General features: G+C 43.2%; 1 protein-coding gene across 6 annotated transcripts; it reads left to right on the top strand.

Annotated features, from left to right (window-relative positions):
• Positions 1 to 195: 195 nt before the first annotated feature.
• CEP57 (centrosomal protein 57) lies at positions 196 to 23,882 on the top strand. 6 transcript variants are annotated; one of them, XM_068418566.1, is made up of 14 exons: positions 220 to 305; positions 1,164 to 1,211; positions 3,178 to 3,285; positions 4,133 to 4,236; positions 5,835 to 5,991; positions 8,653 to 8,832; positions 9,151 to 9,272; positions 10,179 to 10,295; positions 15,513 to 15,590; positions 16,702 to 16,806; positions 16,967 to 17,047; positions 19,601 to 19,845; positions 20,540 to 20,684; positions 22,601 to 23,882. In XM_068418566.1, exons 4-14 carry the CDS (start codon positions 4,216 to 4,218, stop codon positions 22,835 to 22,837), a joined length of 1,488 nt encoding a protein of 495 aa, XP_068274667.1. In that variant the 5' UTR covers positions 220 to 305; positions 1,164 to 1,211; positions 3,178 to 3,285; positions 4,133 to 4,215; the 3' UTR covers positions 22,838 to 23,882. The 6 variants fall into 6 exon arrangements, with proteins under 6 accessions (XP_068274634.1, XP_068274667.1, XP_068274643.1 ...); XM_068418542.1 differs by having other exon boundaries at positions 1,164 to 1,241; XM_068418551.1 differs by lacking the exon at positions 3,178 to 3,285 and having other exon boundaries at positions 1,164 to 1,241.
• The last annotated feature ends 828 nt before the right edge of the window (positions 23,883 to 24,710 follow it).

Below are 24,710 nucleotides of genomic sequence, written 5' to 3'. Positions count from 1 at the left end.
CTGGAGGCCGCACCGCCTCTGTTGACTTTCCCCCTTCGATTGGCTGAGAAGCCCCTTCTTCTTGTTTTATTGGGTACTCACATGTCACTCAAATCTGAGTCGATGATGGGCGCTCGTACTCCTTCGGGGTGGGGCTTACCCCTCCGCTCCTCTCTTTTCATTGGCAAGATGGGGTGTCAGTCAAGTGGGACTTGATCGGCGCGAACGCCGCCGCCGCCGCCGCACGGGTGTCGTGCCTTAAAGGGACATGCCCTGGCGTGGGGCCCCCGGCGGACATGGCGGCGCCGCGTGGCCATCAGCGCACGGTAACGCTCGGGGGGCGCCTGTGAGGGGGCGGCGGCTCGGGGGGAGCCCGCCTGGGCCCCGCCGCGCCGGGGCCGCCCCAGGGGTGAGGGCCGGTGGGGCCGCCTCAGGCGTGCGGCGCTGCGCCGGCGGTCCCTAAGGCCGGGAGCGGGGAGGCAGGAGCGGGACCTCCGTCCGCGCCTCGCCGCACCGGAGCCGCGGTGAGGGGAGAGGCAGGCCGGCCGGCCGCCGGGGCCTTGGGCGGGAGCGGGGCCGAGACCGCAGCGGGCTCTGGGGGCAGCGGCCGGGCGGTGCGGGGCCGGCGGCGTGCCGGGAACAGCGTGGACGGGGCAAGCTGCCCTGCCTTTTAAAGGCTGTATATGTATGTGTGTATATGTATATTTCTCTCTAAACCCATCACGTATGAACGCGTATTTTATAAAAGCGGCAGAAAAGGAGAAAGATCCTCTGCGATTTGAACCAGAGCTCTCACTGTTGCTGTGGGGAGAAGGTGAGAGCACGTTTGTTAAGCGAGTGGGAATAAAATAAAGTTGTAATTCGGTTTATTTTCAGAAATAGTTTGGGGTCGTGACTTTGAAAACACCTGTTGTAAAGCCAGAAGAGGCTCAATTAAACATTTGGTTGTGCAATTATGTGTCAGTTATGCTATCACAGCAAACTGCTGTGTCCTGCTGGAGAGCTGGCGATGGAGCCTCTGCTCCTCTGCTGGCAAGATGAAAACATCAGCTTAAACCGAGGTTTAACTTCAGTTACGTATCAGCATCCTTAGGCGTGCACGTGAGCATCTGGCTGATTTGGAGGTAACACGTAGGTGGTTGCAAGCAGGAGACCAGAATTTCTTTGTTCATGTTCCTCTCAAGGTGCTGAGCGCAGAGAAGCAACGGGCCCCATGTCTCTGCTGGTGACAGGTGACATGAAGAAATGGAGGCTCGGCTGGTGTAAGCCAGACAGAAGTTTCCAGTTGTGTTTCTTGTTTGACATTTTGGCTTGATGTTTGTAGCTCTCTGAAGTCAAGTGGTTTTTTTGGTTGCTTGTTTCTTTGTAAGTGGCTACGTCTTACGTAATATTTTGGAGGAGTGGAGATAGTGAAGAGGATGCAGAACGATGGTGTGCAAGAGATGTCTCATGAGGTTTCATGGTTTGGGGTCTCAGTAGCTGCTTGGTGAGCACCCAGCTTGGTGGTGTGTGTTTTCTCCTCCTCTGCAGTTTGGTCCCATATTTACACCTGCACCAGAAAGAGTGGTGACAGAGTGATTTGAGGACTCCTGTGTCCTTCCTGACAGGTATTTTTTCTAGCATGCATAGAGAAGGATGCCAGAAAACTAGTTTTAGTCTTAATGTAGGCTGTTCAGTTAATCTAGTTAGTAAAACCAAACTTTTAGGAGAAAAGCTGCCCACTGAAGACTTTTTGTATGTGTTGAAAAAAAGGAAAAAAGCAAACTTACACTTTCTGAGCTTTGAAAATAGTTGCTTTTAATACTGCTGGCACGCAACAGGAGAAACTTAACAAAAAAAAAACTTAACAAAAAAAAAACAACAGAGAAAAAACTTAACGCCAACATTTTTTTTCCCCCTATTTGATGTAACAGCTTGACTAAGTTAACTTTTGAATGTCTGCTTTTCACTAGAGATGTTATTTAAATTTAGAGCGCTCCTGACTCAGTCTGTATCAGGGAGGCACAGACAACGCTTAAGTTGGCCGCTAGGTGATAGGGGCTGTTCCTCCTTCCCCACCCCCCTCCCAGTAATGAGGGACAAGGGCAGGCTGCTAATTGAGGTTGTCCCTCCAACATGGCTTTTTTGAAAGTTTTAGTAACTGGGTGCTTAGATATCTTATGCTCAGTGAACTCAATACCTTGTTATTCTGTTTCTTCCCAGTCCCCACATAATTTTCCCCTGTTTCTGCTTTTTTAAAAAAAAACCTGAGTGTGAGGACTACTCTGTGTCACTTAGAGCATTGTCAAGCATCAATTTTTTTTTTCTGTTACTATTTTTTTTTTCTATTCTGAGCTCCCATATAAGAACTTGCCATACACCCACTCTAATTTAGTCCCTTTTCCCAGCGCCGAAGTGCTAGTACCAAAGGTGCTGACTTGGTGCCTTCATACTTTCTTGCTGCAGTTATTGCCTGAGAGACTTTCTCCATTTTTCTGCCTCTTTGGTTCTACAGTTTGTTTATAAATCATTGTTATTTTTACTGTCCACGGATCTACTCAAGTTGTGTATGATAATGAGAAAAACATAGATTTTTTTTTTCGTATGGAAACGTTTGGTATACCACTGAGATTAATAACCTTCTGGAAGGTTTTTCGCGGTGTGCTGTATCTCTTTACTGCAACAGAGGGTAACAGTGTTATGGTGGGTCATTTTTACCATCTACACAAGGTGCTTGATTTGAAAAGTGTACTTCTGCCCCAAGTTGCCAATTCTTATTTGAAAACTTTCCCTATGAGATTGTCTTTTTTCCTCTCCTCACTGTGTTTCATCTTTGGGAGCTTCAGGAGGTCACCGTATGCTGCTGGTGTGTTAAGCCATGGCTGCTCTGTGTTTTTCATGTTCCCTTTTGCATGCTTGAGTAGGCAGGTGATATGCAATGGTAGCAGCGATGTATTTTGGAAGGTAACGTGCTCAGACATGTGCAGGTTAAATGTGCTCGGCTCGCTGCCCTTACATAATGCTGGTGCGCTTATCCCCTCGTGGGACTGCTAAGCTGCTTCGTCTACGATCATGAGGCTTTAGTATGGCTTAAGGAAGGAAAGACTATAGGGAGTACCCCAGAAGGAGAGGGATTTAGTTAGCAAATGTGGCCTAGCTGAGATTCAGAACGAATGTATAGAGTTCACTGACTTTCATATATGTTTGTTTACGTTTCAGGATTTTCCTGAGCATCGCAGTGTGATACTTCCCGTGAGAATTTCCAAGGACAGAAACAGACTTGAATAACTTTTAATGGCTTGAGAGAAAGTGAAGAGCAAAGAATTGGTGTGATATTTGAATCTGAGATTTGTGATGTGAAATTCCTTGATGATGTTTCATAAACTTTCTCAATTTTTCACTCAGGTGTACTTAGAAGTCACTGTGAAACAGAATATAAAACAGTCTGAAACAAAGAATGATTGCCTATACCATAGACAACACTTGAGCACAATTTTTCAGTGTTTATTTCAAGCAGATATCTGTGCTGACTATTACACTATTCAAATCATAGAATCAGAATAGTTTGGGTTGGAAGGGACCTTAAAGATCATCTAGTTCCAGTCCCCCTGCCACGGGCAGCCTGTACCCTGCATCCAGGTGAAATTTAGAAGGCATGTGACTGGCCGAAAGCCTGTATTTGTTTTGCTTTGTGTAAGATGGTGTTGAAGTGTTTTGAGTACACTGGCTTTTCCTTTCGGTTAGTCTGCTGTTGGCTAGAAAAGAGTTACTTATGCCAGTAAAAAAAAAAAAAAAAACAAAACCCTGGAGTTTGGGTTTTAATGTAATTATTTTTAATTCACATACAAGATTTTACAGGTGGAAAATAAAGACATCTAGGAAAATTCTGTTGCTGGTAGCCCTACTTTGATTTCAAACTGATTCCCCTTTTCTTTTGACTGTCTCATGGGATACCTTTGATTTGAATCAATAGCAGATAAAAATAGCAGATTGATATTTGAATCAATAGTTTCTGTCATTTGGGCTGCTGAGGCTTACATTGCTGCTGATGTTCTGTTGCCTGTTGCATAAAATGGAGTTTTGCTTGGTTCATTTTTTATTTTATTGTTTGGTCTTATTGATTTTTCTGTGTTCAGCAATTCCTCATGCTGTAATGCTGATGGTATTTTTGCAGGAGTGAAGTTCAGGCCTGTGTGTTATCACCTAACAGGCTTTCGTTTGGTTTTAACATTACACGTTCTACGAAGTTAGACCAGGATGGCTGCTGAGGAGAAAACGGTGTGTATATGTGTGCATACAGAAACCCGTTCAAAATATTTTTGTTATGTATTCTTAATTAGGGGTTAGTGGTCTAATTGGCTTTCTGTGGTAGCAAAAGTTCTTGTGCAAATGCAGTTATTTCAAGAAAAGCACTTGTGTAGGAAAATGTTATAAACACAAACTGCAAAGCATTCCTAAAACTGTTCTTAGAAACAGTGATTGATCCATTCAGGGTACTTAGAGTCCTAATTTTCTTGTCCACAATGAATCACTTTGTTTATAAGAGGAAATTAGCTATGTATAGGCTTTAAATAGCTTATAAATTTTCTTATTTTTTTTTCCCTATATTATTTTTGTTCCTCGTAATGCATTTTGGGCTGTTACCTAATTTGCTATGAGATACACAAATACTTTCTGTATTTTAATTTAGGTCACAGTATGCTCCCAATAATTGGTATTTTCAAAAGCTTAAAAAAACCCTGCCAAGATCAGCAATTGCTCAGTTGTCCAATTAGTGAAGTAAGCGCTCTGTGGAAAGCTGTGGGAGCACTGCATCTGCCTGCAGCCTGCTTCTCGCTTAAGTTACGTTCAGATTCTGTTACTGAAATGTTTAGTGGTGGGTAGAGTTGGAAGAAATTACTCTTGCATGTTAAAAATAAGCATGCATATTTTATTTAATTCATACACACAAATCGGAAAGCTTAAGCCAGGTAGCCAGCTTTTGAGTCAAAACCCATAAACACAGTGTACAAGTGCCGTGGCCCTTTGGCTTAGAAGAATCTTGGTTTAATGGTATCCTGACTGCATAGCATGTTCTCAGGTAGGTGGTCCCCTCCGGTCATTGCAACATCCCAAGCACAGCAAATGTTTGGGAAGTTGGTGTAGACTGAAGGGAAATCCGTGGTCTCTGTGGCCATGGCTTTGAGAACAGCCTCAAGCTGATCTAACAGCACGTTGCTGCTCAGAGGCAGAGGTACCTTCCTGGCTGTGATCTGCAGCTGCTTTTCTTGTGCTGATACTGCTAATCAGGTGTAGTATAAAGTCGTCTAAGTGTGTCTGCTGGTGAGGTGCAATCTGTTCATGGGTGGATAGGAAAGATGAATTGAAGCCAGTGGAAAAGAGGGGTTGGGACTATGGTCTGGGAGGGTGAGGTGAGGAGAGAGCATGTCCTCTGCCCCATCTACAGTCAGTGAGCTGTTATGTTCAATGAGTGATGTAGAACTGTGGTCCTGGGTGTGCTTTATCAGGTTTGGCCACCTTAGTACAGTATCTTGTGTGCAGTAAGTATAACTGGTAGTTAAGAAGGCAGCTGTTTTCCAACTGATTGGTGTATTGCCTTCTCACAATAAGCAAGAGATGGTGTAAGGAAGTAGAAAACAGAAGTGGAAATCGGAAACTAGTATGGAAGAGACATTTTCTTTCTAATACTGTTTTTAGTGGAGGGGAGTTGGATGTAAAAATGACACGGCCTAAGGCTGTAAGGAAGGAAATACAGCTTTTGAGGTATTACAGTCTCCTGCAGCAATACTTCTCCACATCATATAATTGTATTCTACTGTTTTTTTGTTGTGACAGAGAAACAAATATCCTGAGTAACAGCTTTGGGTTTTTTTCAGGGTGATCTACACAAAACTCATGACTCTGCGTCAGCCACAGATGGACTCTCTGCAGCTTCATTTATAGAATATCCGAAGTACAAGCCATTTATTAATTCAGATTTGCTGCGCTCCCCACGGAAACCAGTAATTCCATACCCTGAAAGCAACAGCAGAGGTAATAGTTCAGCAAAGTTGTTTTCCTAGGTGTTTCCAAATAGTGTGGTGAAATACTGTATGTCCACATCTACAAAGGTTGCAGTCTTTTTATTCTTTTATTGCTGGCCAGTGATGTGCAGGTCACCTGTTTTGTAGGTCCTTTGCACTTCTGTTTCTGAAGAAGACCTAATAAAAAAGATCATCTTACAGCTGAAGAAAGATGCTCCTCTTCAGTAGCAGAGAGCTGTGAAATTCACTGAATACTTTGTGAAATTGTCCTGACATGTCTTCTTTGCCCCTTCTCCAGCCCTCCTCTCCGTCAGTCTTTCCTCTTCTTGAGTTCACAGCTGAGTTTGAAATAAGGAGACTTTAGTCCCCAAAATGGTTGGGAGGAAGGGAAGAGGTTTGGTGCTGTTGCAATGGGAAGGCTTGTAATGGACAAAGGGTATGGGGAGAATATCTAATATATCAGTGAAGAGTTAGAGCATACAGAAAGAGTATTAGACAGCGTAGTGCTGAACAGAGAGATCACAACACCAAAAAGGGAGGAGATTTTACTCCCATTTGTTCCTCCTCGTTTCTAGGCTGTTCCTTCTCCCTCCTTTCCCGCTCTGGTCCTGGTGTTTGCCTCCAGATAAACAGATTAGTCTTGCCTGACCTGACATGAACAAACACATTCTTGGTTAGTTTTCTGTTGTTTTAGTGAATTGGCTTGTCATGCAATGAGACGTACTCCAGAGCTGCCTTGGGGTAAGTACAGGAGGCAGCAGGGGGAGTTGGGAGGCTAGAGCAGGACCGATCCTTCAATGTGAGCTCTTTGGCTCGAGGTCATTGCAAAAATATTCCCTTTAAGACTGGAGTTGCATGGAGGCTTAAGGGTATGAAAAACTTGGTATTTTTTCCTTACAGGGAGCAAAGCGAGAAAGATTTAGGATGAATCCTATTGGGAGCAAAGCAAGAAAGATTTAGGATGAATCCTAGTATTACCCAAACTAAGTAAAAAATCAGCATGGTAGGCTCAAGTCCCTGTTCGAATAACATAATTCATATCTGAATTACTAGGGACTTCTGCGTTAATGACCTAGCAGATGAAATCTGAATTCTTGAAGTGCTGTTTAAGATGCAATGTATGCTCAATGCCATCAGTTTTGAGAGTGCTGTTGACAGAAAGCTAAAGGAACCTTGTGACAGGTAAAAAATTGGATGTGTGGGAAGGAGCTTCCTTATGAATTACTGATGCAGGCGTATTTTTGTTGATTGTGTTGCATGTTGCATTAGTGACAAACTTGACTTCCCAAGTCTTCACTTCGCAACTTTTTTCAAGCAGGGAATCTGCCAACTCTGAACTTAAGTGCAGGTGGAGGAAAACAATCTGATGAAATATATCCCTTTTAAAAATGATGAAATGTCTTTATTTTCAAAAAATGTTTAAATATGAATACATACTGAAAATTAAATCCAGCAGATGGATAATCCATAGGTTTTAAAAAATGTTCTGGAGTGTATATTTTAGTAAGCTTAAGGATATGGGAACTAACTTCAGATGGGAAAGTAGATTTGATTGTTCTTGGGGGTCCTTACTGCTCCTGCCACCCCTAATTTAAAAAAAAAAAAAAATCATATGGAAACATCCTGAAATTGAGTAGGTGGTAGTTTTTATTGATGTGATACACTAATGTGCTATTCTGCATTTCAAGATTTGGAGAGTTTTTACTCTGGAAAACTCATTCTGATAATTATTTTTCTTTTTTTTGTAATCTGATGCTCAAAGAAATAGGCTGTCCCAATTTTTCTGTGCTCCTGCATTTGGTAATAAAGGTGGTGCTTGCTTTCTCTAGAGTGGGTTTATGCACAAAGGAGTGAGTTAATATGACCTTGCAGATTAGTCTGCTATATGAGCTGTCTGTACAGATGTTCCTGTGTTTTACTTTAACAGGACTGTATAGGGGAAAGGGCTTATCGTTATGGCTCCCTTTGCAAAATAAAACAATGCAGCTAAGAGCCGTAATACATCAGATTACCAGCAGATGGTCTAATTGCAAGGTGATGCGAGTTATATTACACCCGCTTTTCTTTTTGTGGTGATGACTGTATAAAGGTTTTGTTGAGTAATTGTTAAAGGTGGGAATGGACAGAAAGAGGGGAAAGTTGTTCAGCTCAAAGGAGATGCATGACTTAGGGGGGCGGAGAGGAACGCAAGTGCAAAACCAGAAGAATCAAAAAAGAGCTGCCACTTAAAGAAATGTTTTTATAGCCTGTCTAATAGCTAAACTTTATTCTACTCTGTAACCATTCATAGGAACGTTGTGTTTGTGTATTTGTTGAGCTAGCTAGCTATCTAGTTATGACCTTTCATTTCCTTTTGATAAGAGTCAGAAGATGCACTGTTTGTGCTTAATCTACAGAATATTTACATGCCCTGTTCTGGGAAACGGATGCATCTTTCCCAAGTGTTTCAGAGGAAGGTATGCACCAAGGGCATCTATTAGTTTGAGACTAGTTTTAGGATCAGTTATGGCTTAAAGGGAAGCAGGTTTTAATTCCTGGAAGGAGTCTTGGATGCTGGTAAGGAACACTGACTTTGTTACATAACATGCTTTCGTAAAAATATTTCAAGTTCAGTGTTATCTTGAAGTGGTGATTTAATGGTATCTAACAAAAGGTACTTGTTCAATTACAGCAATATTTTCTGCTCTGAAGAATCTCCAGGAAAAAATTCATCGACTGGAGTTGGAACGGCTTCAGGCAGAGGAGAACGTAAAACACCTCAGCAGAGAAACAGCAGACTATAAAAAAGTACTAAGTGAGCAGATGCAACACAAAGAGCGTGACAAGACTGAAGTGTCAAAGAAAAACCAAGGTGGTTTGCAAACTTTATACAGATACCATAGAACACTGATGTGGATGAAACGAGTTCTGTCAATGCATAAAACTATTTTAATTTGCTTTGTTCAGCATCTTTTACTTTTCAGTGACACATGGAGTTACGCAGAAATGATTTTAAAAGCATACGTTGTTCTAGGGATTTGCATGCATATAGAAGGTCACTAGGCTTAATCAGTGGGTTTCTTTAGGTGGTCCTTTTCTTGTTCGTTTTGGAACTGTCCTGAAAACCTAAAAAAACCTCTTAGGAACAAGCAGTGCATGATTTAACTTTTCTGCCTTCTGTTATCTTCAGAACTGGCTTCTCAGCTGGCAGCTGCTGAGTCTCGGTGCAGCCTTTTAGAGAAACAGCTGGACTACATGAGAAAAATGATCCAGCATGCAGAAAATGAGAAGTCGCATCTCTTGGAGAAACAGGTATGTTCTTGAGATGATTTCAGGGTTAAATTATAAAAATCATGAACTATGTCATGATTTTTTGTAGTTACTGTAATTTTAATATCTTTAAGTGTGGATGTCTATTTCAGCTGGCCTTTATATACTTAGGTGTGGATAATTTCCCTACTTAATTTCCCAGTCTTATCAGGACCCTGGTATTTTCTGCCTTTGTGTGCCTGTCTCTAAGGTAGTATCATAGGCTCTGATATTAAGAATTGTTTGCTTCTGTGTGACTGGCTTTTACTGCAGTAGCTCATCCATATCCATCAGTGTGGGGTCCCATGTGCCACTGGAAAAAAAACCCTCCCTTTTGTGTTTGCACTCTTCGCATCTTTGGGGCTTTTCTTTACTAGTACTGCTTTTGCTACACTGGGCCAAAATACTGATTCTGTAGAAATAATAGTAAAATTTCTGTTTCCCACCATCAGTCACTGCCTTTTGCCCCTTGTCTAAAATGAGCTTGAATTTTGTTTTATAGGGGTATGGACCACCTAAAGCTCTCTGTTCGTTGGTCTCTCTGGCTGTCCTATTTCAGCCTATTAAGTATTTACTGAAGAAAAACAATTAGGGAAGCTCTCTCTAATAGCTGAGTAATGAGTAGTTTTTACGACATTGGGTTCATAGGGAGAAGCTACTCTGCAGAATTCTCTCTCATCTGAATCTGTTTGCATGTGAGGTTCCCAACATTGATGGATGGTGACCATCATTGATGACCAGTGGCACAGTTGCTCCCTAATCATAGCACCATCTAAAATTACATCAAGGAAGCAGTAGTTCCTTTGGTGTGTTTATGGGCCTCCTTTGTGCTGCAGACACAAGGCTTACTACAGATGGTCTTGTTTTATTGTGCTTATAATTGTTTTGCTTTTCGCTTCTCCCTTCAAGGGTTCGTTGGAGAGAGATCGGCTTCTTGATCAATCACATGTTCAGTCTAAGTTGGAAAAGCTGGATATGCTGGAAAAAGAGTACAGCAGACTTACTACAATGCAGTCCATAGCAGAGGTCTGTCATTTGTACTGGATACTGTATCAGATTTATCTTGTTTATTGTAATTAGCACTTTATAGCTGTATGTCAATAATAGAGCTCGAGCAAAACTTTATGCTGTAGAGAAAGACAGCAACTAAACATCTTTTTAAAGCTGAGGTATTGTAAAAACTTCCAGTTATTGGTGGAAGCCTACATGGTCAGGTAGGCTGTCGGTCACTGCGCTTGCTTTAACCTTAGCAGTATCTGTTGATGTTCCTCTTTTGTGGTTACTTGGTGCATAGGTGTGCAGGATAGCAGGCGTTCTAAGCTCCCAGCTTCTGAGTTGCCTCGCATGCTACTGAATGCTAGCAGTTATTTTCTGTTATGACCCAGATTTGACTTGACTTGTGTGGGTTTGATGTGTTTGTTTTTTCTTTTAGCCACTTGCCTTCCTCCTTAAGAAACACAGTCATTACTAGTTATTTTGTGTGCAGAGTTCTGGAGCCCGGTGTTGGTAGGCCTCTAGCACTGGCTGGCTGTCAGTGGGTTTGAATCAGTCTGCCTCCTCAGGATTCCTTTTGATTCGGTAGCCTTTAAAAGTTGAATGTGACTGTGTTTGATTATATTCTTTTTGTGTGCCCTCTGTGGTGTTGGCTTCTGAAGCCTGGTCCACCTACCTCTTTCTGCTGCTGTAGAGAGACCACAAGACTCCCAAGCATGGGAGCTACAGAGGGCTTAACCAGGGAGGGGCTTCCACCTGCAGATTTCTTCCCCGCCCCACCAAAAGGAGCAATTAGTACATTATTAGATTGTGGTATCGAGGACAGCTCTGGACTCTTATCAAAATTGTAGGCTTGCCACCTTGCACACTAGCCTTTACCAGGTGCTGAAGTAGATGGTGTTTTTCCAGGAGTATGTAAGGAGGTGTTTGATAGTAAATCTTTAGCTAGTTGGTCTGCTGCAGGACCTTTTAGATGCTACAACTATCCTTGGAAGTCCCTGACCCAAGGGAGCTGTAACAAGCTGTTACAGACAACAAGATCTTGACACCCTATTGTGGTGAGCTGCAGTTGTGGAGTACAAGCACCTGAGTTGTTTACTTGGACCAAATGGTTGCAAAGAGAGATGAGCATCTCCTGGGCCTTGTTCACTGAAAGTAGCAGTAGGTTCTTCCAGGGTCAGAGTTGAAATAACTGCTTCAGCAACTGGAATTCCTTTCTGAAGGTCTTTTACCAAGTCTTTGACTGGTAGCAGCTGGAGTTTGGTGGGGCTGGATTGTTTGTCTTTTTGTGCGTGGCTAGTGAAAATAATTTCAGCCTAAGAGGTTTGGTTTTTTTTTTTTTTCCCCTGGATCAAACTAGGTGTCTTTTGATTATTTGATATAGAATCACAGAATCATAGAATGGTATCTCTAGGAATTAGCTGTCACAGTTAAATTTATTTTAGTGGAACTGGGTGTTAAATACACACAATTTTGAATCAATTCTAGGAACTGAGAGAGATGTGGATTTAGCTGTGACTAAAGGTCGTTTTCCTTGTGATCATTATGCTGTCATGAGCCACTTTCTGATCGACAGGTCTGTCTGCCCCTGTGCTTGCAGACTGTTTCTATGTGAGCATCCATGTGCTAAGTGTTACCTTGTAGTCCTGCAAGGGTGACTGCACACTTTGCTCAAAACAGTTGCATCTGTTGCCTCTATGATCTTTGCTTTAGTTGTGGCAAGACCACAGGAACATTTGCAAGTTTATTTTGAAGCAAGAAATAGACAAAGACTGTTTCCATACATGGTGTGCTGAAATGGATGGAAAGTGGTGAGATGACTACTCATGAGCAAGTAGTGGTTTAACTGCCTGTGATTTCAGATGCTCTGACAGAGTGCAGGTTGTGTGAGGGTCTTACTGAGAACATTTAATCTCTGCAGAGCCACTACCTGGCCCTATAAGTATTACCATCAAGCAGCTTGCCAGTGTTAATACTCATACTGGTTGTAAAAAGGAAATGCTGAGACTCTGTCATGTGAAGTATTCGTAATTGGAGTACTTGACTGAAAAGCATTTTCTGGTGTACGTTTATTGCAGCTGTAGTCCCACCGTGCAGTCTCCAGATAGCTGACTGAGAGGTTCTGAACATGTCTATGTCTGAGGGTGGAGTTAGGGGATGGGGTTGTACCCTAAAAGTGCGGTTTAGGCTCTGGTCTTGCATGTGGTCTTGCATGTGGCCAGATGTCCTGACTTTGTATGTGTAGATGACATGTTTTGAAGAACTGTAGTTGGTAGAAATCAATCTTAATGCTAACAGTGAGACTTAGTAAAACCCCACCATTCAGTGAACAACAGAAGTAATGAATCCTCGCATGCTGTTGTGGCTGTACGCTACCCCCAACTCTAGTTTTTTCCCTTATCCTCTAATTGCCATGTGGTGAGAAGCAACACCTGCCCTGTTCCAGCTGGGTATATGCTGACTGCTTAGCTGTCAGGCAGGTGCTAATTTGCAAGGTAGTGAAGCACAGAGATGAAAGCTGTCTTCACACTGGAGACTTTTCTTCTCTGGTGGAACTAATTTGGATGTTTATCCCATCAGCCAATTTTTACGAAATTTAGGTGCTCTATATCTTTGAGGTCTCATACCTTCCTGTTGTCTTTGGTTAAAGTTGTTTGAAGAAAGGGATGCCATCCAGAGGGACCTGGACAAGCTCAAGAAGTGGGCCCATGTGAACCTCATGAGGTTCAACAAGGCCAAGTGCAAGGTCCTGAACCTGGATCGAGGCAACCCCTGGTATCAATACAGGCTGGGGGATGAAAGGATTGAGAGCAGCCCTGCCGAGAAGGACTGGGGGGTACTGGTGGATGAAAAATTGGACGTGAGTTGGCAATGTGCGTTCGCAGCCCAGAAGGCCAATTGTATCCTGAGCTGCATCAAAAGCAGCATGGCCAGCAGGTCGAGGGAGGTGATTCCCCTCCTCTGCTCTGCTCTCGTGAGACCCCACCTACAGCACTATGTCCAGCTCTGGGGGCCCCAACAGAAGAAGGACATGGAGCTGTTGGAGTGAGTCCAGAGGAGGTCCACAAAGATGATCAGAGGGCTGGAGCACCTCTCCTATGAAGAGAGCTGAGAGAGTTGGGGCTGTTCAGCCTGGAGAAGAGAAGGCTCTGGGGAGACCTTCTAGCATCCTTCCAGCACTTAAAGGGGGCTTATAAGAAAGATAGGAACAGACTTTTTACCAGGGCCTGTTGCAATAGGACAAGAGGTAATGGTTTTAAACTAAAAGAAGGTAGATTCAGACTAGATTTGAGGAAGAAGTTTTTTATGGTGAAGGTGGTGGAACACTGGAGCAGATTGCCCAGAGAGGTGGTAGATTTCCCCATCCCTGGAAACATTCAGGGTCAGGTTGGACATCTAGTTGAAGATGTCCCTGCTCACTGCAGAAGGGTTGGACTAGATGACCTTTAAAGGTCCCTTCCAACCCAAACCATTCTATGATTCTGTGATTCTGAGAGTGAGGTGGTTGCATGAAACTTAATTTCCCTTAGAAAACAGGCAAAAATAGGCATTGAAATATTTTATTTCTAATTTTTCATTTAAATTTTTTGCAGCAGCTATTGATGACTGAGCAGAGTGTTCTAGGCAGCCCAGTGCCGACCTGCAGCACGCTTTCTGTGCTGTGCTACCTTCCATGATGGGCAGCATGGCTGGGGAGTGTCTGTGTTCGCTGTTAGCTGGCCCTCTGGCCTCTCCCTCTCAGTGATGGACCAGTAGTCCGCATAATACTTTCTTCTATCAGCAGGAAAAAAAAGTAGTCTTTTGGGAATATAACTTTGATACATAATTTCTGATAGGGCCTATCACTGATGACACAGTAAGATATGCTCCTGCCTTGCAGTTAGAGCTGTACACTGCAGCTAAACAGCTGGCTGAGTGAATACTCATTCATTTCAGTATAAAAGCATTGGCCCAGCTTCATGTCAGTCATCAGATCAAACAGAAGATTTGCTTCAGTGTTTTCATATTAAAAATTCTGTCAGACTTAACGGGTTAAACAAAGATCTTTGTGAGACTGACCGCATGGAAATCAAGAATTGTGCTGCATACTGAAAGGGCAGAAGATGATTTTAAGTTACCTGGAATAGATCTGATTTGAATGGAAAAAAAAAATAGTGAAAAGCGTTCTTTTATTCAACATAAAAAGTTGGTTCCTTTATATAGTGCCTTTGTCCTCAAGGTTTATCCAGGGTTTTGCCTTTTAAAACCTTTGTATAACAGCTGGTTACATTAATCTTGCAGGTAATGGTTAAGTAAAGCAGAACAGAAATATTTACCACCTCAGTGTAGTGGGTCTATAAACAAACAGAAGTGTACCAATATATCTGTTACTTTGAATTGCGTGCTCTTCTGCCTTAAGTTTGATTAGAGGCTCTGGGAATAATCAGTATTTGGGGGAAGACAAGGGAAGTTGTTTTGAGTCCTGGAGCTTTGGATCGTTTTTTCGCTCTGCTGTATAAAATCAGAAAGTTATTTGATAACTTCCTCATTGGGAGTTTTAAGTAAGTGTATCCTGCTTAAACAAGGTTTTCATCTTGTTGGAGGGTTTACAAAGAAATGTGTGCCTTTAGCCTTAACCCTTTTCTTTGAAAAGGGCTTTCAAAAGAGTTCTTACATCTTTTTACCATAAAAAGATGAAATCACTTCAGTTTTGCTTAAAGATATTTCAGAGGCATCATATAAACTTTCCTCCTTCTTTATTAGGAAAGTGGCTAGTTGTTCAAAAGTTCCTCTCTTTTAAGAGGTTAAGTTACAGATATTAGCAAAAATACTGTTAGTGGTCTAAATAAAGCAAGTCTTCTCTCAGTTTATAATGATGCATGATATACCTTTGTTAGCCCTTTTGTGGTACAAAATCTTTCAGGATAATGTACACAAAACAACCTACTTTCTAGGGGGTTTTTTTACAACCAAAGAGAAAGGCAGCCTTGTGTATTGCTCTCCGTGTAGTCTGCAACTTAAATACACATACAGATTGTGGAAGTAAAAAAATAGAAAAATCAGATAAGTGTTAAACATAAGCACTTGACTGCTGTATTTATGCCTGTACAGACAAAATGTCAGCAATCATTCTAATGCTGAAGTCTTCACTTAGCTTTACATCGTAAGTTGAACTCGTATACTTTTGCTCAAGCTCTTAGTATTGTAGGCTTCAGGAAGAAAAGAGTTGTTTCATTAGTACTGCTATTATTTTTGTTCAACTTTGACTAGAAAAAAATGAAAGAGCTGGAACGGAAGCTTCAGGAGGAAGAACACGCGAGGAAGCTTGTTCAGGAAAAAGCAGCTGAGGTAACCAACAGGAAATGTCTTTTGTACTGGTGTGCACTGTAATTAGCTCTTCCTTTCCATCAGCTTTTTGACTAAACTTGCCAAAAGTGCTTCCTTTATACAGAATAATGAAAACCTTGGTTTAGTCTTTTTTTTTTTTTTTTCCCCCCCTCCTCTCTGAGGTGTCAAATGTTCTGAAGCTCTCTGAGCTTTTTGGAAACCTTTTTCTAACAGCATCTCTGCACTGAAGCTTGATTTCTTCAATAGAAGAAGCTAGTAGGAAAAGAGTAGAAATTCAGACTAATTCATAGTTGAGGATGTATGAGGATCTGTACTTTAAACAGATCAAGGTCAACAAGTGTGCTCCCTTGTTCATAATTGTAACTAGAAATACTGTAGAAGGAGGCAAAAAAGAGGCAACATACTATTGGTTATGAGCCCATAAGGACACTGGTCTTCTTCTAACCTTGAAGTGTTGTGTTCATTAAGTGTTCGTTGAATGATGAGGAAGTCTGTAGGTAACGTGTTGGGCTCTAGCATTCACCTTTGCCATGACTTTGGAGGGGGAGGGTGTCTCAAATTAATCATGAATAATTGTTCTGTGAATGCTTCTAGTTGAGACTGGTTCAGAGATGGTTTCTAAAGCCATGCCATAGCTTCCTCTTGGAAGGAACAGCGAAGTGTATAGAGCTCACTGTTGACAGTGAGAATCCTAACCTTAACTCTTCCAACAGATGGTTTCGGAGGGTTTTTTTTACTGTCAAATTTAATACAACAGAAGGGATAGTTGTCTGTTAACTATATGCCACAGAATCAATTGAGCAGGGTTGGGTGGGTTGACTTCCCTAAATTTTGTCAACTGTAAAGCACAGCTGATGTTTTGGTGCTTGCCTGCATGGGAATGATGCAGTAAGACTAATTCTCTAACTTATTAGGATTAGTGATGAGTAGTGCTACCAGGGCAAGTATTCTTATTTAATGTTTAAATTGACCTTGGACTGCAGAAGCATCCTAAAAACTTGCAGCCCTTGCTTTCAGAGAGCCTATATTTTAAAAATTGTTGTCTTTTGGTTAGCTATTAATATAATTAATTAATATTAATAAGTGACTCCCCTTATTCCCTCAATTAAAGCTTCAGACAGGCCTGGAAACCAACAGACTACTGATTCAAGCAGCATCACCGTTGCTTTCTCACAAAGCAAGAAAACCCAAGAAGAAAACTAAGCAGCCAGAGAAGGTAATGTGGGGGAAAGAGAAAGGGCAATTACTGAGGAGTAAAATAAGGGTGCGTGCATGCAGTCGGGAAGGTAGGTTGCCTCTTTTATTGCAAAGCAAAGGGAAAATGGGTTTGCTGTAGTGTCATCTTTGATAAACGTTTCTCTCTTCTTTTCTTCCAGAAATGCTCTCGTACAAGCCACCTCACTGTGCAGCCCCATTACAGACTGTGTCTGGGTGATGTACCCTTTGTAGCTGGGAAGGTGAGCTGCTTAATTGCAAAGCTTAATGCTCAGTAGCTGCAGCTCCTGAAGTGGCTTTGGCTTGGTGCACTCCTGACACCCAGTGGTCAGATCATTTCACAGAATCACAGAATCAGTCAGGTTGGAAGAGACCTCAGGGATCATCGAGTCCAACCATTGCCCTTACACCACCCTGTCAACTAGACCATGGCACTAAGTGCCATGTCCAGTCTTTTCTTAAACACATCCAGAGATGGTGACTCCACCACCTCCCTGGGCAGCCCATTCCAATGTCTAATAACCCTTTCTGAAAAGAAATTCTTCCTGATGTCCAACCTGAACCTCCCCTGGTGAAGCTTGAGGCTGTGTCCTCTTGTCCTATTGCTAGTTGCCCGGGAGAAGAGGCCAGCTCCCACTTCACTACAACCTCCCTTCAGGTAGTTGTAGACTGCAATAAGGTCACCTCAGAGCCTCCTCTTCTCCAGGCTAAACAACCCCAGCTCCCTCAGCCGTTCCTCATAGGTCAGACCCTCCAGACCCTTCACCAGCTTGGTCGCCCTCCTCTGGACTCGCTCCAACACCTCAACATCTTTCTTGAAGGGCGGGGCCCAGAACTGAACACAGTACTCAAGATGCGGCCTCACCAGTGCTGAGTACAGAGGGACGTTCCCTTCCCTAGACCGGCTGGCTACACTATTCCTAATAGAGGCCAGGATGCCATTGGCCTTCTTGGCCACCTGGGCACACTGCTGACTCATGTTTAGCCGCCTGTCGATCAGCACCCCCAGGTCTCTTTCCACCGGGCTGCTTTCTAACCACTCTTCCCCCAGCCTGTAGAGCTGCATGGGGTTGTTGTGGCCGAAGTGTAAGACCCGGCACTTGTTCTTGTTGAACCTCATGCCGTTGGTCTCGGCCCACCTATCTAACCTGTCCAAATCCCTCCGTAGGGCCTTCCTACCCTCCAGCAGATCGACACTGCCACCCAGCTTGGTGTCATCTGCAAATTTGCTGAGGGTGCACTCAATCCCTACGTCTAGATCATCTCTAAAGATATTGAACAGCACCGGCCCCAGAACTGAGCCCTGGGGAACACCGCTAGTGACCGGCCGCCAGTTGGACTTTGCCCCATTCACCACCACTCTCTGGGCTCGGCCATCCAGCCAGTTTTTAACCCATTTAAGAGTCCACCCATCCAAGCCCCGGGCAGCCAGTTTGTCCAGGAGGATGCTGTGGGAGACAGTGTCGAACGCCTTACTGAAGTCTAGATAGACTACATCCACAGCCCTGCCCTCATCTACTAAGCGGGTCACTTGGTCATAGAAGGAGACCAGGTTGGTCGAGCAGGACCTGCCTTTCATGAATCCATGTTGGCTGGCCCTGATGCCCCGATTGTCCTGCATGTGCTGTGTAATGGCACTCAGGATGATCTGTTCCATCACCTTGCTGGCACCAAGGTCACTAACCGTTTCCTCCTGGATCATGGGAGGATCACACAGCCCCCCGTCCCTAACTTCAGGCTCTGGGGGCCGAGTCTCCTGAGGACAACTGATCTTGACATTAAAGACCGAGGCAAAGAAGGCATTGAGCACCTCTGCCTTTTCCTCATCCCCTGACACTACACTACCCTCCTCATTCAGCAAGTGGTGGAGGCTCTCCTTGACCCTCCTTTTGCTGTTGATGTATTTGTAAAAGCTTTTTTTGTTGTCTTTGACTCTAGCAGCCAAATTGAGCTCTAATTGAGCTTTGGCCCTTCTGATCTTCTCCCTACACGACCTGGCCACGTCCCTATAGACCTCCCAAGTTACCCGACCCTTCTTCCAGAGCAAGTAGGTTCTCTTTTTTTCCTTAAGTTCTAGTCTAAGTTCCCTGTTTAACCAGGCCGGTCTTTTTCCTCGACGGCTTGCCTTCCTACAGACTGGGACAGCCTGCTCCTGAATATTTAGCAATTCCCTTTTGAAGCATGTCCAGCCTTCCTGGACTCCTTTGCCCTCCAGGACCGATTCCCAAGGGACTTGGTCCACCAGCCTCTTAGGCTAAAGTCTGCCCGCCGGAAATCTAAGGCAGAAGTTCTACTCTTGCCCCTCCTTACTTCCCCCACTATCGAAAAATCTAACATTTTGTGGTCGCTACTCCCAAGACGGCCACCGACCCTCACATCTCCCACTAGTCCTTCTCTGTTCACAAACAACAGGTCAAGCAGGGCCCCTCCTCTAGTGGGTTCATTTACCACTTGCATGAGGAAGTTGTCCTCCACACATTCTAGGAACCTCCTAGATTGCTTCCTCTCTAGGAACCTCCTAGATTTCCTTTCCTTTGGTCTTTTCTTCCAAAGTTTTGAAGTTTGTCTTCAAAAGTCTTGTTGAGTATCAGTAACTTGCTGAAGTGGCATTTCCAAAAAATAGGTCCTCTCTATGCTGCTAGTGAAGCTGTTCTTGTTAGTGCATATTAGTTCAAACAAAAAAATACATTCTTGGCAGCAAATCAAAAATGTTATTGTTTTAAAATATTTTCCGTTATTATCAAGTAGGTTGTTGACAACGCCATTTAAAAGAATTCTTTTACTTTTCCTTCCAGTCTACCAGTCCCAGTCATTCAGTTGGCGCCAACGTGCAACATGTCCTACACCTGATGAAACAACACACGAAAGCTTTGTGTAACAGTCGTGTGGTAAATGATACTCCACTAGCAAAATCCATCAGTACTGGTCATCCTGCCCACAAAAGCAGAAAGTCACCTCTGCCAAAGGAGTCTTCTTCATGCCAGGAAGAGCTCTCAGAAGTGTTGCTGACTTTACAGGATGAATTCGGACAAATGAGTTTGTGAGTTTGGCATATTCTCCATTGCAGATTATGAATGTAGATGCTTTATATTTTTGCCTTTTGCTTTGAAGTTGGTAGGTTTTGCCCGAAAAAGGAGTTAGTTTGGGGAATTCTCTGGCATATAAGCTCTTTGTTCTCCTGTCTGTGGAGGCTCTTATTTCTCCTTGCAGTTAGAGATTCTGATAAACAGTCTGGACTCCGTACCTGTGTTTATATGCAACCATATTGAATTTGTGAGGGGTAGGGGAGAAGTGTGATAACAGCCCCTGATGGGTGGACAAATACTCCATTAAAGAACAGCTTTACTAGTCATTTTGCTTGTCCGGGTTAACAGAATGTGAATTGTTATCCTACTGCACAAGTGCAGTAGATACAGATACACAAAACAGTAACTGAATGAGTGCTGAGATCGTGCCCTCAAGGGGTTATTTGGTCATTTTGAATGTGTATATTGAAGTTTGAAGCCACTTCTGTTATTGAAACATAATGTTGCAGCAGCCTGCCACCAGGGTGTGCTACTGGAATAATGCTGCCAACCAGCAAAACTGTTCTCACTGGTTCGTTAGGGCATGTCGAACATGTCTGGCTGCTGATGCTATGGTTTCCCAGAAGTGTTATTTCTGAACTGGGTGTACAAGCACTAGAAGCCAAAGGAGTCTGATGCAAGCTTTGTTCTGTCTGAATTCTGTGCTAGTGATCACCAGCAGCTGTCAAAACTTGTCCAGGAAGCCCCAACCATTGCAGTGAGGGAAGATCTGGAGAGGGAACTTGAAGCACTGGTGGGAAAGATGGAAGCAAAGGCAGACCAGATCAGCAAAGTCCAGAGGCATCGGTTGCAGGTGAGTTACTTTTGACTTATGTTCGTGCTTCTGTAGAGTTGCTATCTTATTTTTTTTTTTTGATTTACATCCTAATCTAGCAGCAATTGAATAAAGCAGAAATAACTGCTGTAGAGCAGTAGTGCCTTGCTTTAGCTTTGATGTCCCAAAGTTAGTCTGCATACCTCCATCTTTCTCTCACAGTATTTCTGCAGGAGTATCCTTTCTGTCTTACCATGTCACCCTTGTGCCCACTCTTCATCTTGTTCTGGGCGGAGCTTTTGCATCTGTTCTTGCATTGCATTTTACACTCCCCTCATCCCCAACCAGGGAAAAGATCGTCCACTGTACGATAGCAAATCCCACAGCTCTTGAATTCTGTAAACACAGCATAAACTGGTTGGGCAATACACAGGATGAGAAACAGCATATAGGGCTGGAAGGTGTGAGTCTGCTTCCTGGGCCCCCAGTGGTCTGTCTGAGAGGTGTTTCTGGTCAGATATCTGATGTGTGAGGAGGCACCTGTGTTCTGATCAGTCACGCTCACTCCTGGCATGTGTCAAACAGCTGTGCTGAACCAAAGCAGCCGCTTTGCGTGAGGTCCCTAGTGACAACCAGCTGCACAGCTAGTGGGGGAAAGCCCTCGTCAAATGCTCTTCTTCCCACTGAACTTGTAGTAACCTAAAGTGTATTTAGAGAGAGACCTAGGTTCCCAGGGGCTTTCACTGTTGAGCTGAATCTTTTAAGAGTTCTTTGCTTGGAGTAAATGACCTATTTATGTTTTGATTTGCATTTTATAAAACACAAAGTATCTGTTTCAGTTTAAAACAACTTCCAAAATGATTTTAATAGTGTTGCCTGTGCATTCAAAGCTATAAAAGCTATTGATTCCCTGTTTTCTCTAATCTTCTTTCATTTTGGTGAAATTCTTCCAAAGAGCTTAACCCCATGTGTTTAATCTGGTTCAGTTCACGTGAAACAAGATTCACCCTCATCTGATGTAACTTATACACAAAATATGCACTGAGAGCACTGCTGCTGGCATCCAAGATGGAGACGTGAAATGTTTTCAAACGGAAGCATTACTCACCTTTGATCTTTTATGATCTTCAGAGGAACTGTTGCAGAGAAACAGATGTGTAGTAGTTTCCAGTAGTGATGATTCTGCATATCCTGAGGCTCCTGACTGGCCATTAACAGAGGTTTTAGGAGTCAGCATTTAGGGAAATCGCTGTGTGCTATAAATCAGGAGGAGGGAGCACCACTGCCTGAAGTGAGGGGAGCCGTGGAAGCCAGCCGTTTGGGGTTTGAGACTATGAGTGTCTCCACCCTGGGCTCTGTCCAGTTCCCCATTGAAGTTTGTGCCAGCTCAGTCCTTGGTGCTGAGTACTGAGTCTTACAAGCTGTGGTTTATAGTGCTGTGTGTGGGTATCGGCTCTTCACCTCAGCAGAGTTTTGCTATTCTTTTTGCAGCTACATCTCTGACAGTGATGAGCTATTAAAATCACTAGTATGTATGTAGAAAAAAAAATTGTTTTCTGGGTGTTTTTTTTGGTTTGTTTGGTTTTTGGTGTGTTTGGTTTTTGGTTTTTGGTTTTTTTTTTTTTTTTTACTCCTTGGATGGTAACGGTGACATATGTCATATGTAACTTTTCTGTTCTGTTCATGATGGAGACATTTCCCCATAATCAACTTGTCAGTTTTTAAAGACATAACCTAGTAGTTCAGACTATAAGCTGAACACAGTTATAAAGATGCTAAAATAGCAATGCTGTGTAAGGAAACCAAAATATTTATTATTCAGGGTGACTTGGGAGCATCAATTTGCTTATCTGGGTGAGATGCACGGTGGGATATTTCATCTGTCTGGAAGAATTGCCCAGCATCAGCCAAAACAAGGTCACTGCTTAATGTTTTTTTCTCTGTTTCTCTTTCAGCTAGAGAGACTTAAGAGAGAATGCAAGTCCAAAAAGACTTCTGCTAAACAAACAAAAGACAGCAGGTTCCCTGTTAGTGAAGTTAAAGTAACGACTACAGTAACCACAAAAGGAAAGAATGCTGGTCCCATCAAAGTGAAACCTGGAGAGAAGAGTCGGAAAAATCTCCAGTTGTTGAGAGACATGCAGACCATACAGACTTCACTGCAGAAAGATGACATCAGCTGGGACTACTGACTGTTCTGCAGAAGATGTTCTTGACACCATCCCGGTCAAACTTCCTCACATGCTGGATACAAAGCAGCTGCCTTTCCTGCTATGTGAAAAGGACTACTGTATGCTAAGTGCACTTTGGAAATACGGGCCCTTAATTCTCCGTCCCTGGGTTTGATTGTATATATTATGGTCTAGCTTAAAACACATTCCATTTCTAAGGTCCCCAGCTACCAAATCTAACCATAAGTCTCCACCAGTTCCTTTTGAGTTATGGTTCCAGCAGTCCCTCCATTTTCTTTCAGCAGACCAAGCACTGCACACGTACGTGGGTTGACGTGTGTGAAATGCCGGTGCGATGTCACGCTGCTCTTGCGCTGTGCATTGGGAGGCTTCTCAAGATGTGTCTTGTTTGAAAATGATGCTGCGACCTGAAGTCATAAGGGCTTTTGTCAATTCTGTTGTGTGCAGCTGCAGTCACTCAAACTCAGAATGTCTAAGGGAGAACAGGTAACCCTGTTAAAGGGGTTCTGTGGAGCTCTCCTCAAAGCTTTCCTAGTTCTTGTTCTGCTACATTGCATTAGTCAGTATTCATGGCAACGGATGTTTGAGTACTCAAAAAAGGAACAAAATAACTTCTCTGAATTATTTTGCTTAATGATTGAATTCTTTGCAAGTCTGAAGAGTGAAATTTTTCTACAGAAATCCTACTTTATGAAAAAGCTATAGGATAGGGGATAATATCCCATCTCCTGGTCCACAGCTTTGGGTGGGAAAGGAGTGAGATAAACCACAAGTGTTTTAAACTGCAAGTGCCTCAATCATGCCATTCAGTCCTGGCATCTTGCTTTTAACTTGAAATATGTGTTTTGAGCTATCTACTTTGGTAGTGGTGCAATTCATTTTGCACTGACTTGCACAGCTGAGTAAGTGTTATTTATTATGTTAATAATGTAAAGCATTTCCTATTAATGGAATGTATAGAAGACCCTGATTATCCCTTCATACATGGAAAAATAATAAAGCCAGCTTGCCTGTTGAATAAATGATGGGAAGGCTGCCACCTCCTCTAAAGACTCAGTGTTTGCTGCAGCACTGTGCCCCATCCACTGTGCTGCTTGTGGTGATGTGACACCTCCCTGGTCAGGGAGATGAGTATGAGCTGCTAGCAACCTGCAGGTACGGTGAGAGTCAGAGTTGTCCACCCTTCCCTGTAGCTGAACAGGGAGGGAACTCCGTAGGGTCAACACAGGCAGAAGGGACTTGAGTTTTATTTATCTGTAGGTGCTCCACCCTGCTTCACTCCTTGCATCCAAGGCACAGAAGGTTTTTAGCTGTGAGGGGACAAGTTGGACGCTGTTAAGCAGGTCTGGAGCTGTCCCCCTTAACTTCAGTTATGTTAGGGACATGGGCTCCAGGTAGCTGAAGTAACCGCTGGGAGAGCAGTTCATCCCAGGGGTTCCTGAAGAGCAGTAGCTGAAACTACACTCAGTAATTTTGCTTGGGAAGGATCTCTGGGGAGCAGCTTGCTCAAAGATGGGTTAAAACTTCAGCATTAGATGAGCTGAAGATGCAGCTCCTTAATGATGGAGTATTTTAGGCTCCATACGTGCTGCATACAGTTGACTGAGGTGCCCAAGTTGGAATTAAGCCTCCTGGGGGTGAGAGCACCAAGGAGCAGGCACTGAGTTGATCCTAGTGAATTTGGGCTTAATGTGAGTTACTTAGAAAAATGTGAATCCTCCTTTTACACAGAAGTTACTGTGCTAACGCACTGCTGAAGTGCAGAAATAGTTTGATGTTTTTATTGTGAAAGTATTTTTGTAATATTGAGCAGCTAATCACTGTGTCTGTATTAATACTGGTCTGTATAGGGTAAGAGAAACTTGTCCAAAGA

This window comes from Nyctibius grandis, chromosome 2 (genome assembly GCF_013368605.1).
Source record: "Nyctibius grandis isolate bNycGra1 chromosome 2, bNycGra1.pri, whole genome shotgun sequence".
NCBI classification, from domain to species: domain Eukaryota; kingdom Metazoa; phylum Chordata; class Aves; order Nyctibiiformes; family Nyctibiidae; genus Nyctibius; species Nyctibius grandis.
This window is presented reverse-complemented; position numbering and strand designations above follow the sequence as displayed.